Genomic DNA, 15,115 nt, shown 5'->3' with positions numbered 1-15,115 from the left:
TAATGCTGCCATTTAATATTACCTTTACTGAACCCATAAATGTGGTTCTGGAGAAGGCCTAGTTATGAAAGAAAATTAAAATTATAAGCAAAGACAATAAGATTACACAGATAACACGAGGACTGGAACACAGAAGTCAGTCACCAACCATGTATCATCATGTTCAAACCCTGTTTCTTTGGAACAGTCTACTGTAAACTTTTGGTCTTGTTTTTGCTTTCAAAGTGAGTCATATTCTGCAAATGCACACTCAGTGTTGAAATCCTTTAATATTTTGCAAGTGGTTTAATTAGCCTACCGCATTACCTTGGAGACAGTCCACCATGGGAACAGTTGGTAGGTGAAGTTAAGGGGCTGGTTCTACTGCTGGAGTGCCGGGAAGGAGTCCGACCAAGGGTATTGCTGGGGGAACCCTGGCACAGAAGCAGGAAGACGGGGATTAGCAATGTGTTGCAATGCACAGGCAGGCGTACACAACAACAACAGGTCCAAATATTGCCTTTGTTTGCACTAGACAAGCTTAGTACAGTTTTGGTTCTGGCTCTTGACCTAAAAATCTGCAGCCAGTGGCTCATGTAATCATTAATATGTTCTTGAAGGTACTGGTCTGAGGATAAAGAAAGCACACGTGCACTTCTCTACAATCCACAGTAGCTGCAATTTTAACTACACAACACATACAGCCTGCAAATATTGCCAGAGAAATGGTTTATCAATCCACCAGGCTACCCAGCTTCTCAAACACTATTTTCCAGGCTCCAAAGTATGCAGACCACTACCCTAGCAATTTAGCAATTTAATTATGCAGCTATTTTCTGCATTGTCCAAAGCATTCTGATTGTGCTTGTTACAAGCATAAGTAAACAATTTAACTTATCATTTTTCCACTGGCCTGCACAATCATTTATACCACAGCAAAATGAGTAGAAATTGCTCCCAATTCTGACTCACTTCACACAAAGTTGAAGGTACTACAGAATCCAGTCTGCTTGCCTGGAAGCCTAATGCTGCAGTTCTAGCTTACACAAAGGTCTACTTGTCCCAAAGTGCAATGACAGGAGGGATAAAATTCCAGCAAGTTTCACAAGATTTCCACACAAAAAGGCAAAAAATACCCTAATTCTTGCTGCTCTGGGTGTAAAAAGAAGTTTAGAAGAACACTTAAATCCTCTACTAATATATTCCTTCAGAAAAATAAAAATTTGCAAGAGCTTCATGTAAAACCAAAACATAAGGTAATAGGTGTGGACTGAGGTGACCTTGTAGGTCGCATCAAAGATCCTGCAAGTTTCTTAGTACACAATATATGTTATTAAACTGATTCCAGTAGTAGTGAAATCAGAAAATCTGATAGTATCAGGATCTCCATTTTAGCCAAAAGGTCATTACTGGAAGGATTTTCAAAAGCACCACCAACTTGAAAGCACAAACCCCCACCAACTTTTATGTGCTTCTCAGTAATATTTTTTTTTTAATTTGTACTGGTTATGACTATATTAAATTTAAAAATAACTGAGGTTTTTTGTTTTAATAATCCCTACAAGAGCAATATCGAACAGAAGCCTCTGTTCCCATATTGCTTCAAGACAACAGTTACAGATAATTCATGCCACTGAAACATCTGCAACAGCTTATCAATGAGCTGCTCTCTTTGGGGCTCTGCTGTTTGCCAGGACAAGGGCCTCTCACCACACTGGTGTTACTGGAGTTCTTGAGGTGGTTGTGCAGGAGCTTGGTAGCACCATCCTGGAATGTTTTTGGCAAGGCACCAAGTAACATGGTAAACTCAGGAGTGTTCAATTCAAAGAGAGAAATCAGGACTATTTGTGCTGCCTGAAAAGAAGAAGGAAGAAAAGACCATCAGTTTTTATTCTTTGAAAAGAGTATACATTCTGTTAGTAATGTTCCTTAGAGTAAACAATGTGCATTTTACAGTAAACAATGTGCGTTTCATTCAAAAATTAGACTCCCATACTAGTCAAATTTTTTGACATATTCCTTGTGATATGTCATAAGGAATTGATAACTGCTATAGTTAACTTTTTAATTCTTAGCACTTACAATATACTTTTGCATTTATGTCATTAACTGCTCAGATGTGAAGTGTACAGCTGTTCACAGCTAGTGAGAAAAGCTCGTACTTGTCCTGTCTAGCACGTACTTCAATTGAACAAGTTCTGCGAAAGTTTACAGGAAACAAATAAAACCAGAAGCTCAGAGAAGTATAAAGAATCTAGGACTACAGTTTGTCATTCCCATGCTTTGTATTTTAAGTGCAAATGGGACTAGTTCTCTTCCCATCCTCTTCCTAAGGATCTGACAAGCTTGTTTCATCAAACAGGCAATCCCTGCTTCTGTTTTCCCACTCCTCCTTACAAGTCTCACCATCAAGGCTGTTTCAGCAACAGAAGATTTTATCTCAAGTGGAAGATCTACTGGGATGGGGAGAATCACCTTTCTCATCCATGGACAGACTAAACCCCACCAGATTCCCTAAATTTGAGTGGTGAAACCAGGGTACTACTGAAACAATTGACAATTTTACCATTAATTACATTGGACAGGGTTTCCTCTATCTGCTTGGAAAAATAGCTGCCGGAACAGGATCTCCACTAACTCCATTAGCAACAAACAGCTCTGCATATCCTGAACTAAGACAATGGAATAAAATGGGAATGGAAGCAGAATAAATCAGAGTGCAGATCTGCAAGAGTAATTAGCATCACATGGTCCTAACCAGACTCCAGCAGCATAAAAGCCATGTAGATTACACCAATTCTGGTTTTTTTTCCCCTGCCTTTGCCTTGAAAATATACAAAAATATAAAAATTGATTAAAATAACAATAAAAATGAAGCAATGATGAAGGACCTCTGATGGCCTGCAGCAGCACCTTCTCCAACAGGGGTGTAGCCATTGACACACTAACCTCCCACATACACATCTGGATACAAAGCAGTGGCTTAGGCTCATAAATAAAGAAGCAAAGATACACATGCTCTTATTTTGGAACAGCATATGTATAGGCCTAGGAATTGCAGACACTCGTGTGTGACTCTCTTGGGAACTTTCTAAAACTTCCTAAAAATGAAAAAGAACTTTAAAGAGGGTAAAAATATAATTCACTGCTGTGGTGATAACTGTACATTCGTTGTTTTCACTAATTCAAAGAAGGAGGTTTTTAGTAAGTAATGTATTTGCAAAGTTGCAATAATGAAGTGTATCTGCAGTTCCCTGTGAAGTGGAATCCTTTAGCAGATGATGAACCTGGGTACACAAAAACCCTTTCATAGTGGAGGGGAATCAAAGTACCTCATTGTTTCAGTCTGCAAATTGCAATTCAAGCTATACTGTTCCTTCTGCTATCAGCCCCAACTTGCAGTAACACAGCTTTGTATAGAAAAACATTTTCCATCCATTAAAGTTCGGTAAGTAACACCCTTTTCATACGGCCAAAGAAACCAAGGCACACAACACGCAACGGACTTCCAATGACTGCAGTGAACAACAGGTCTTCAGACTCTTCACTCCAGATGGACCATGCTGCCTCCTGTCAAAACTCTCACTGACTTGAACAGAAAAACAGCATGTCATTATTCACTTCACACTAAAGATCTAAGGATGAAAGAATTGGGGAGAATTTTCCCCATGGCTTTCTTAACTCCATACTCTACCCTCCTCTGACCTGAAGTTTTGGGCAACTCTGCCATGAAGCCTGCCTGGTATCCAACAAGGACGTGTATTTCTGTCCATTTTGATCCAAGAACTTTTAAGTTTTCACCAGCACAGTATTTTCTGTAATAAAAATATTACTGCAAACAAGAGATCTCAGAACAACAATCAGCATGTTGAGCTGAATGCAAAGTGACAAGTCATGCCAAAGTTCATTCTTGTTTGTGAACGGCATGCATATCCCGGATGGTTAGGAAGTGGACATGCAGAACTTGTGTCAGAACAAGCAGATCTCATACTCATTGAGATTAAAAAAAACAGGAAAATTGATCAAGAAGGTTTCCCAGGTTGAGAGATTGCTCAGTCTAGAGTATCTGGAGATATCAACTGGTAAGCCAGGAGCTGCCCAAGGTACAGTGAGGCAGGGAAGAATTTAAGATACCTTTGTCCCACATATCTCCTATCAATGGGTTAGAAATAAGGTCATCCTTGGAGACCTCCTATGCAAATGGAGCAAAACAGGCGCAAGAGCAAATGCACTCTACTATGTGGCATTCTGGAGATACCTTTCTTGTATGCCAGAGAGGTCTAAGATGCATCTCACAGATCTGAGCAAAATCTTCACCAAAGCTCCACCAGGGACTTTATGATCCTGTGGCTTCACTTTGAAGCAGAGAGTTATCTAACTGACACAGTTTAACCCTGACACACAAACACTGATAGCACAGATGTTGTGCTACATCTGTATCTGAGGGAAGCTTCAGCTCACTGAAACAGTCACTTCATTTTGTTCCACTTTTTTTCCAGCTTTAATGAAAACAGGACTGCGTCCACCCTCCCTCTTTGCACAAAATACAGATTGTCTTTAGGAGTGTCTGCCAGTATTCTGTGTACCTGGTGCTCTTCGGTAGCTTTGCTGTTGCCTGCAAATAGGTCATTGGGCTTTGAATGAAGTGCTGAACAGTCACTCACAATGCTTACAATCTTATGTGGCCTGAAAGAAAGCAGACCTATAGCCTATGTTTTTTGAAATAAAGCCAAATACTACTACAGCCTGGGAGTGTTGCTCCAGTAAAGCTCTCACAAGCAACTCCAGAGCTACATGGGTTAACCTTGGCTGTGTTCTTTTTAAATAGTCCTCAGCCATCCAACTGCACTTTTAGGTTTATTTCTGGCAAAAGCCATTATTTGAAAGTTCAGCCACGATTTCCTACTTAAGATTTAACACACAAAGGTCTTGGTCCCCACTACCATAAAATCAAGAACACTGTTACCACTGACCTCAAAAGCTGGAAGGTCCGTGCTAGCTTGAAATCACATTTATAACAAGCTCCAAGTTTCACTCTTGCAATACTTCCCAGTTCTAATACAGTTAATTTTATTTCAGTAATGAAGAGCACCAGGAGCTGCATTTCTACACCTGACTAATAGTTAGATCTGGACAAATAAGTTTCATTTATCTAGCATACATTTATCTAGTCAAAGGACATCTTCTACAAATAATGTTTCTAAGAGTTTTAAATCTGTGGATTTTCAGCTTGTGACAAAACAGAGGACATTTTCATAATCTTGGAATCACTGGTCATTTCTGAAAATCTTAGCCCTTGTTTCATGAGATTACTCAGGAGTAGATAAATTTAAAACAAGAAATAAAAAAAAATATTTCTGTACACAATGTACAAACATTCTCCATGCAACACTCATGCTTGATGATATATAGTTTGAAGAAAGAGTGATATTTGAATTTTCCCTTGCCTTTGTGTCCCTGTACCGTTAGTGTGGAACACTAATCCATCTCCTTTCAGTGACATATAACGTAGACCCCTACAGATTATCTAATCTTAATGAAGCAGTTCTCTGCTGGCCTGAACTGGAGAAACTCCAGTGACTTCAGAGCCTGACTATGCTAGTGAGGGGGTCTGGCTCCACATCAGGTTCTTGAATCATTTGCAACGGATCGCTTATGTAACTTCATTATTTTCCTTATAACAATGCAGCGAGGGATCAGGTTCCACAAGCTGGTAGCAGCTCCCAAAGTTTCACACTTAGGTCAATGCAATTCATGCTGTCCAACAGTGTCAGCTGCTAAAGGGACACAAATGCTTTAGTGACTTTTGTTTTCACCTAGACAGTGGGCATTGGCCAAAGTTCGATAAGTCTGTAACCTCTGCAACTTGGCTGAATTGTAATAAAGTCTCTTTGAAATGGCTTGGGCTCATTAAGCAAAAAGATCAAGGTTAACTGGAAAAATCCTTTGATTTGAGAGACGAAATGTGGTCAGTGACCTAAGCTTAATACAAATGCCTGTTGCTGCTGCCACTGGTCCAATACACCAAGCCGAATAAGCAGCTAGTTGCCCGAGCAGTATGAAAGCAGTTTTCAAGTTACTCAAATTTCTGTTGGCAATGGGCTCATGACACTGTCAGCCCCACAAAAGCAGGGGACCTCGTACTCTTGATTTTTTATGAGGGACTACAACAAGAGAGTTAACAGAAAAGCACACCAAAGCCAAAGATTACTTCATAGACAGACACGCTTTTTTCAGGCTCCTAGTCAAGGTCTCTTTACACAGCTAGACAGTTGAGTTGAGACTGCAAACAAGATTAGTGTTATTAGTGCACACGGCTTTTAGTCTACCTGTTTACATTTCTCTTCCAAGTTTCCTTCACCAGGCCCTGAGGAAGCTGTAGTTGTCCTAGCTGGCAAATCCTCACCCACCCAACTATGCATGGTCTGGGTTTGACAAACAGGAAAGTTGGTATCATTTAGAGAAAGCATAGATTTCGACTAAATCATCTGAACAGTACACATGCTGTCTTTTTGCAGAAGAGTTTAAACCAGTTGCTTGCTTAATTTCAAGTTATAAAAAATCATTAGTATTTGATTTTAACCAGAAGAGCATTCCTTTCAGCAGAGGGCACCGCTGGCTCAAAATTAAATACAGCCACAACTCTCAGCCTTCGAGATCATCTCTCAGTTCTCCTACAAGACTTTGCTTTGGCAACCACCTGATGGTCTCCATAACCACCTGAAAACCTCTGCTGAGGTGCACAGGTTTGGCAGTGCTGCACTGAGATGGCACCAGGGCTTACATCTGCGTATTAGCACACATTGGCGTAGGGCAATGCTTCGATTCTCCGATGAGCGTAGCTGTGTTAAATGAGTTAATTCACATCTACCGAGACTGTTTGCAGGCTCTAAACAAGTGTTATTTAAGTGTACTTTCCAGCAGACAATTAAATGTTAGCTGGCACCAAGCTAAAACTATCTACCAAACCAAACCTCCTGCTTGTTCCTTTTTGAGGTCTAGAATCAGATGCGTATGGACATCCACATTATCGATACGGTAATATGAAGCACAATGGCTTCATCAGTTCATACATAATCCAAGCATGTTAGCTTGCGCACAGTTTTTAAACATACAGTTTTCCCAAAAGACTTCTGTTAGAATATGCTGTTTACATCCACATCCTGAAAAGGAATAATTTGTTTAGCAGATTTAACTACAAAATTCACATACAGATTAAATCCACATTGCTATTGTATTTTATACAGCAAACAGTTAATAGATCATGAAAGGCTTTTACAAGTCATGCATAGTTGCATTACATGTGTTAAAAGCATCTTGCTGGCACTTCTTTGAAAACTATGCAGCACTGAATCATCACATATTCAGATTACTGTTCTATAATGGATTACAACTCCTTATGCATGCTGTTTGTGACCTGGGCACAGCAAAGACCATGGCAAAAACGTTTATTATTTCTGAAGCACCAGATGTTATCCCAGAATTCAAGCTGATGAAGGCTACTCTGAGTAACTTTGCTCCTTACACAATGGCATTTGTTGCAAAAACAGGTTTCAGGACTAGAAATGAAGGTTACGTTTTGTTAACAACTGAGAAACTTTTATTATAAAGCTGGCATGATGTAAGTCTGAATTCTGAGGGGGAAGTTCCCACATATAAGCTAAGAAAGAAGAAAAGCTACTGAAGTAAGATGGTTTGTAATAAAAACATGCACTTTAAGCTGCACAGAGTCTTGAAATGCTAGAATAAGTATGGCAGACTTATCCGTCACAGTGCAGAGAAAGCAGTCTATGGTCTATTTATTGGATGGCTCTACAATGCACATGTAAATATTACCTCTAACCTCGATTTTCAAAATAGATACGTCATGTATACCTATGTAGGGGTATGTGTGTTTATATAAATGGCATGTACACACAAACATATTATGCAAAAACACATAATATAAACATGAGTATACACATTATGTGAAGCAATTTCTTCTTAGCTCATATTACTGTTTCAAGCAAACTAAGAGAATGTGCTTATAGTACAAACTGCTTTCAACTCAAAGGATACTAGAAGGCTGTATAAAGCAAAGAGATTCATTTTAAGGAAATCTGTCCCAGCACCATCTTTCCAACAAGCACATGATGATTTTCTGGCCACTAACATTGGGAAAAGCCATTTTCCTTACACTGTGTACACTAAAAACATTTGGGCTCTCATAGCTCTCTAGCATCAAATTCAAAACAAACAAAAAATGATGGCTACTATTTTGGAAACACAGCTAGGACACAGAGATCCTTTTTGTTCTAATAGCATTAAATCAAGTAAACACTGAAGTCCACCAAGTGCCATTTTTTATGTATTACTCTATTTTTCCTAACACTGACTATGTTTAAATGCCTGAAAGGAGTTCCTCTGTGCATTTAGGCTGAGTTTGACTTCTTTAGGAATATCCTTTAGCTAAAAGGCTGACCTCAGCAAATGGACATAATCCTATTTAAGATTCCATAAGCCTGAAATGAAATCTTAAGGCCTGGTTCTCCGGTAACTTGGCTCTTCATGAAGTCCATGAGACGCACAAGTCTGGTGTAGGAATATCACAAGAGTGCTAGAGAAACCTGTGACCCAGAAAGGCAAGGGCCTGCAAGTAGGGAATATGAAAACAATTTGCTATTCAAAAACATCTCTGTAAACATCCTCTTTGCCACTGCTACTGTAACAGGCCATGACCAACAGTGTTTATTGCCCAACACCAGTAAAGATGAACGATGCCATTTCAGCTCACTAAGGGTCTTTGGAAGTGCTTTTACAGTGACACTTCTGTCCCAGAGTTGCTCAAATCAGCCTGATTCTAGATGGAAAATTAAAGTTCCTGGAGAGATTTTAGGAGTATCATGGCATAACATTGTCAAGGAGCCCAATTTCATTTCCTTAGCAGTGTTTGCTTTCCTATTACTGGTCCTCCTACAGACATGACAGCAATATTTTATCCAAACTTGCCCTGGGCTTTATTGATAGATATGATTTCCTTATCAAACTGACAACATCAACATTTCCCAAGAAATGACATCTAGGACTACTACTTAAAGAGGTAAATACACCCTCATTGCCTGTTTGAGCATATGAAGAATTATTGACCTGCAGCCTCCTCTCTGAAATCTTCCTCATTTTCCAGTATAATTCAGAAACAGTTTCTCAATGGGTTTTAGAAAAACATCTGATCCCAAACTTGTTCTTTGGACACCTCTAGACTACACCTGCAAACCAGTGGTGCCAATCCAAGGAAGGCCCTACCCCTACGTAGTCTGAGGGGTACTTCATCTTCATGTGACTCACAGTAACACAAACAAAGCCCCCTCTCCTGGGCTTTTTGATTCATTGCAATGGCTCTACTTTCTTATCAAGTCCCATCCACTGCCTGTATTCAAGGGCAGCTTGGCCAAACTCAGTAATGTGTGGGACAGTTGAAAGAATGTTTTTCCAGTTACACAAGTGAAAGGCAGAACATGATGTACACGTGACATGAGGCTGCCCATAACATGTAAAAATGCATTCAGACTTGTAAAATAAAACTACTCTGGGAATATTTCATCAACAGAGAAGCCACGTCAGGATATCTGGCACAAAGGAAGAGATTAGTAGTCCAAATGACCATCAGGCAATAAAGATCTTGTTATTTGTCATTACGACCAGAGCTTGGCTGATTAACAAGATGGTAGGCAATGTCACTGGCCCTTCACCTCGGAAGGCCTTGTTTCCCTTCAGCCTGTACAAGCTCCTCCAAAAGGCTAAGATCCTGTGTGCCCTCACAGGTGACTCCACCCCCTCTAATGGTGAGCACTCACATTTAATAAAACTTTCCGTTCGCCTGAGCCTTGGACAGGACGTTTCTTTAGGCTTTGGCCAGAGTCAAATGAGAAGCCTCATTCTAATTTCCACTCTCAAGCTGATGGCTCTTTTCCAAGATCTAAGTATTTTCCCACACAGAGCCCAAGCCTGTCATCCAAATTCAATAAGCACTTCACCTACGTAAGGATTGCACAATAACTTTATTGGCAATATTAGTGATAACATGGTGAAGTTACTGACTCAATGTCCTCAGACTAGTCATCACAATATTTGCATTGCCATTGTGTTACTTTTCTGTGTGGTAATTAACTAGCTTTTGTAAAATTATTTCATCAAATCTTAAACATTTTCCAGAGAAGAAAAAAAAAAAATCAGAATCAGTTTGCAGCCTCCTGTTACAGAGAGGAATAAACCAAGGCAGAGGAAAGTCAAGTGGATCGCACAAGGTTAGATGCTACTGCAATCAAAATTAGAGCTCAGTTACCTGAAATCCTGATCTGTGCCCTGCCCATTGATATGTTCTGCTTGGGGAAAAAGAAGCAAGCCTGTTGTATGTGCAGAAATTACCAACAGGTGCTCTCATTGCACTTGAACCACATCCCATCCAGGTCACTATGCAGTGCTGCGTGACCTGGTCCTACCCAATGGCTTTTGTTCAGCACAGAGGACAAGCGTCTTTCGCCTTTCTTCTAGCACTGCTTGCAGGAAGTAAATCTTAACTTGAATGTACAGTAAACACCCATAGGTATTCACAATCTTTAAAACAAGGCAAATATTTACCCGTAACACACTGCAGATCACCTTATTTTAAACACAAAGCTTGATAATAATTTTGACTGTACATAGTTTGTGGCTACTATCAGCAGCTTGAATGGTTCCTGCCCTTAGAAGGAATCATGACATTTTGTCAGTGACACTCTGTAATATCAACTGTACGTTCCTCAAAGTACATCATATTTTTCTTATGATAACAAAGCTTATCTTTAGCTACAGATATCATTCCATACAAGAACATAAACTGCTTTATGCAGAACAGCATTTCCATTGACTAAGTTTCTTTCTGATTTCACTAGCTGTAAAACATGATCTGTAGTTCCAGTGAGGTGTCAGACAGGTGAAATGTCCTCATTAAGGGTACTCAATTAGTCATCGTAAGAATATGCAGTTTATTAATAAAGCTGTATCATTCAGTCTGAAAAAGGTTTTTGGACTAAATGCCACCTTTTGTTCTATTTTTGTCCAGTGCCTTAACACTACAGGGCTGGGACCTCCATGACCATCACATAGTGAATAGTAGTAATGGACAAATGACTAATAAAAGGATAATCCCACTATTGACTGAAAATATAAACCATTTCTTGAAGAGGTCCCTTGATTGCTACCATAGGATCAGATCTGCAAGACTAATTACCATGTGCACACAGCAGCCACATGCTTTCCTCAGTGACAGAGGTCATTTATATACTTCACCACCAGCATAGCAAGCTTGTTTTACCTGCATCTGCTCAAAGGTAAAATCCAGACAGAACAGCATGGCCAGACACACAGATGCTATTTGCATTAAGGTGGCATTCTGTAGCTCAAATCCAGGTGAGAACCACATTGGCTGCGGGACTACATTTCTTGTGGGAAGGAGTCCATGCCTCCGCAAGCAGTTGAGCGCAGGCATCGTTGTTCCAACCAAGTCAGCCGCAGCAGTACACATGGACTGGACTATGCCAGCCAAGACTCCTCAGTACCAAAAGTAAAGTCAGCTCTTGTCAGCTTGCAGGAGCTGAGTTGATTGTACTAGTGGTCTCAAATCCAGATTCTATTGAAAAATTACCTTATTTTACACTTTTTACAGGCCTCTTGTAGTACTTTGATCATTTGAAGACTGAATTGGTTCTTCTCCCTCTTCCCCATAACCTCAACTGCTGTCTCCATTTTTAGGTTGCGACAATGTTTACAATGCATGGTCTGCTTTGCACTTAGAAAAAGCCAGATCTTGAAGGCCACCATAATACCTTCCACAAGGGCAGAATCTTATGATCCTTAAATGAATCATCTTGATATTAAAAAAAGGTACTTGTTTTCTAGGTTACAGTCTAGTCTCCAAAAAAGAGAACAATTTTTTAATTGTGTTCTTCAGAACATTTCACTTGTCTGGGTTGGCCCTTGATAATCCAGTTTGTTTCTGCGTAATGAGTTTATCTGTCTCTTAATTACAGTCCTGACAGAGATAATGGCCAATGATTGCTTATAAATCTTTTGCTGCAATGTTTCTTCCAAAGCCCCTGGTTTGTACTATGTTCTTAATAAAATCATAGTACAGCAACAGTATGATGAAATAAAGATCACCCGGGCATTCATTTTTAGTAGTCTAAGTTAGCTTAACTGTGTAATAATTTATTTGAAAGCTACAGGAATCAGAGGCAAATCCAAGTCACATGTGGGTTTAATAAAAAGAATTTAGATCCAGTAATCTCTCATCTGCCCCCAAGGCACTGCTCAGGTGGAGCTTGCTGTAAGTTTTGGCAGAGCTCTGCACGTCTTTGAAACAGATAAAAGGATGGACACCACACTGTGAGCACCCGCTCCTCACATCCCACAGCTTCACAGCTAACAGCCAACTTTTTCAGCTACTGCAGATACTCTTCACTCAATTTTGCATGCAGCAATGATGACCCCTAACGGTGGAATATTTCTTCTGCTGAGCGATATGCAGATATTTTGCTTTTTAATGTATATTTCTACTTAAAGTAATTACAACATCCTCTTGCAGACCACCAGCAGTGTAAACTGCTTGAGATTGACTTCAATCGTAACAGAGAAGCAGCTTCTTTGCCTGTTTAATTCTTTCTGACTTTGTACATGGAAACATCAAAAGCGAAATGCATAAAACCTGGACTTAGATCTGGAATGAAGTCACCTTTTTTTTCTGAGGCAGACTATTTTGCAGAAGTAAATTTCAGTCACACTGGTGTGAATTATCTCTGCAGAAAGTCTTCAGAAAAGAGGACGAGACATTTTTCTCTAGATCCAACCAGCATGCCAGTACGCCAGAAAGCAAACAGCATGTCCCCAAAAAGCTTCTTTGAAGCCTTGTGTCAGCTATCAGATAATGCTGCAGTTGCAGCACCTTTGATACCCAGTGATCTTTTCATCAGAATCAAGTAATCACCAAGAACAAAAATAATTTTCTTATTTCCAAAGTTATAAAATAATGTTATTCTAGTGTTAATTCAACATTGTAAGTGCACGTAGAGTATAAAAATCTCATACAATTTTTGAAGTCCAAAATGCTTAAAGTTTTTTGTTTTTTAAATCCAAGTACATCTCAAAGCCTTTTAACTCCTACTGGAATCTATTTCTACATCTGGGCTGGGAAGAGAAGGTAATTCTGAGTTGTGTTAGAGATGCCAGGTACATAAAACTAAGTCTCATTTTTCTCTTGGGAGAGATGAATATCGTTATGTGCCCCGTTTTAGCTTGCCTGACACTTGCATCAACAGCAAGATAAAGCACAAAGTAACTGTATTACCCAGGCCTGATCTAAATCTGTCAATTTTCTCCAGGTTGAGATAAACACACAGCTCTTAAAAGAACAGAGTTGAGAGTCCCTGGCAGCTTAGTGATTTGTTTACTTTCTTTTAGCAATATTATAACACAGAAGTTGTGCTAGATTTCACTCGAGTCTACAAAGCACAGAGCCTTCACCTAAATAAACAAAAACGTAGAGATATTTCCAGACTGCTCAACAAGCACATTTTCAAACCTGGGTATCTTCTTCTATGGTAATAGTAGTTAAAAGTCACACAGCTAAGTACCTACTAGGAAAAAAAAATATGAAGACATGCTTCAGAAATGTGTCTTTACTGAACTGGCAATTTGGTTTGGACAGTAAGGTATGTAAGTCCATTTTTTAAAATTAGAATCTAACCACTGATTTTTTTTCATTACCTTTATTACCATTACTTTTGGGGGTTGTTTGTTTTCTGTTTCTTTTAGGTTGGTTTTTTTTGTGTCTTTTTTTTTTTTAATAACAAAAATTACTGCAACTACTTCATCATCCTGGCTTACCTTTCTCACATCTGAGCTCTTTGGTTCTGTTGTCCAAGTTATAATTCTAGATACAGCAAGTCTTGTCTCACTGGAGTTCACAAAATCTGTTGGATCCATCTGTCTTGCCAAGGACTCAATATACTTCAGGATAGCAACTTTCACCTGAGAAGTGAAAAGTTGATCTCATGAGCTGGCAAAGATGTATTTATCCCATAATAAACAGATACCACTACAGATTGACAAGACCTATGTCAAATGGGGGAAAAAATATCCCTGTGACATATCTCTGTCATGTCTCAAAAATCAAAAGCAGCTTTTTACACAGGATAAGTTTTGCGTAGTAAGAGTCTGGAATGGTTTATCAGAACTGGCTTGAAATACGTATGTCTGCTCGTGCATTTGCATAGCAGATCGGTACTCCAACACACTGTTTCTATGAGCGGTTATTGTTCCAGATGCCAAACCATAGCTTTTGGTCTCAGACCAAACACCTGATTGCTGGAGTCTCAAAAGATCCAAAATGTGGGAGACAAAAAAGGAACACTTGAGTCATTTGGCGTCCTGTATATTCCTGTCTCTGGAAGATAAATGTGTATGACTTTCAGAGTTTACAGTGTTCCTATAGCTTTGAAACAGCCACCTCCTGAAAAGCAGTCTGCACAACGGTATCCTTTTGGGAGGATTTAGTAAGAGGAAAGCTCTGATGTTGTTTTCTCCAAACCCTACATGTGCTATGTCTGATCTGTGCAATGAGCACTTGTTAAGGTGTGCCCAGGGTCCCAGCTTCCCAGCTGTTCGAGACAGGGTCTGGTCCCTTCTGTTCTGCATAGCCAGGTTTTCTTCTCACCAAGACCAGGGTGAAGAGGAATTTTCCATGTCTGAACTTTACTCTAATACATCCCAGTGCGCTTTAAGCCCAACTCTGTCTGACATGTGATGAGTCACAGGGCCCTATTTTAAAGATATTTAGATTTATTAAAATGGAGAACAAGAGAGTTAATCAAAGTTGCCGATACCATTTCTATATCATGCAGGTACTTACAATTAATTATCTTATCATGATAATCATTATCTTCATTTTATGCCTGACATGGCAAGCTGAGACAACCATGCTGATGCTTTAGTGAACAAGGTTTTGATACTGACCTTCAGGTTCGGGGTTTGGGTCTGATCTACAATAAACCTCATCAAAATGTTAAATTGTTGATCAAATGGAAAAGAATCCCTGTCCAAAGAAAACAAAGGCAAAAATGTA

The 15,115-nt window shown here is 39.5% G+C and overlaps 1 protein-coding gene across 8 annotated transcripts in view; it reads right to left on the bottom strand.

Annotated features, from left to right (window-relative positions):
* CLASP1 (cytoplasmic linker associated protein 1) overlaps positions 1–15,115 on the bottom strand; it is a gene marked incomplete at its 3' end in the record, with an annotated part of 171,384 nt that overhangs the window by 28,496 nt on the left and 127,773 nt on the right. For all 8 annotated transcript variants that reach the window (XM_082001361.1, XM_082001367.1, XM_082001363.1 and 5 more), the window contains 4 exons: positions 15,007–15,085; positions 13,879–14,022; positions 1,690–1,833; positions 307–413 (listed from right to left, as the gene is read on the bottom strand). In XM_082001361.1, the coding sequence (XP_081857487.1) occupies positions 307–413; positions 1,690–1,833; positions 13,879–14,022; positions 15,007–15,085 (474 nt within the window). The remainder of the gene's footprint in view (positions 1–306; positions 414–1,689; positions 1,834–13,878; positions 14,023–15,006; positions 15,086–15,115) is intronic.

The sequence above is a fragment of the Phaethon aethereus genome, assembly GCF_964289735.1.
Source record: "Phaethon aethereus genome assembly, chromosome: 6".
NCBI classification, from domain to species: Eukaryota; Metazoa; Chordata; class Aves; order Phaethontiformes; family Phaethontidae; genus Phaethon; species Phaethon aethereus.
The sequence above is the reverse complement of the archived record's forward strand: the minus strand, read 5'-3'. Positions and strand labels throughout refer to the sequence as shown.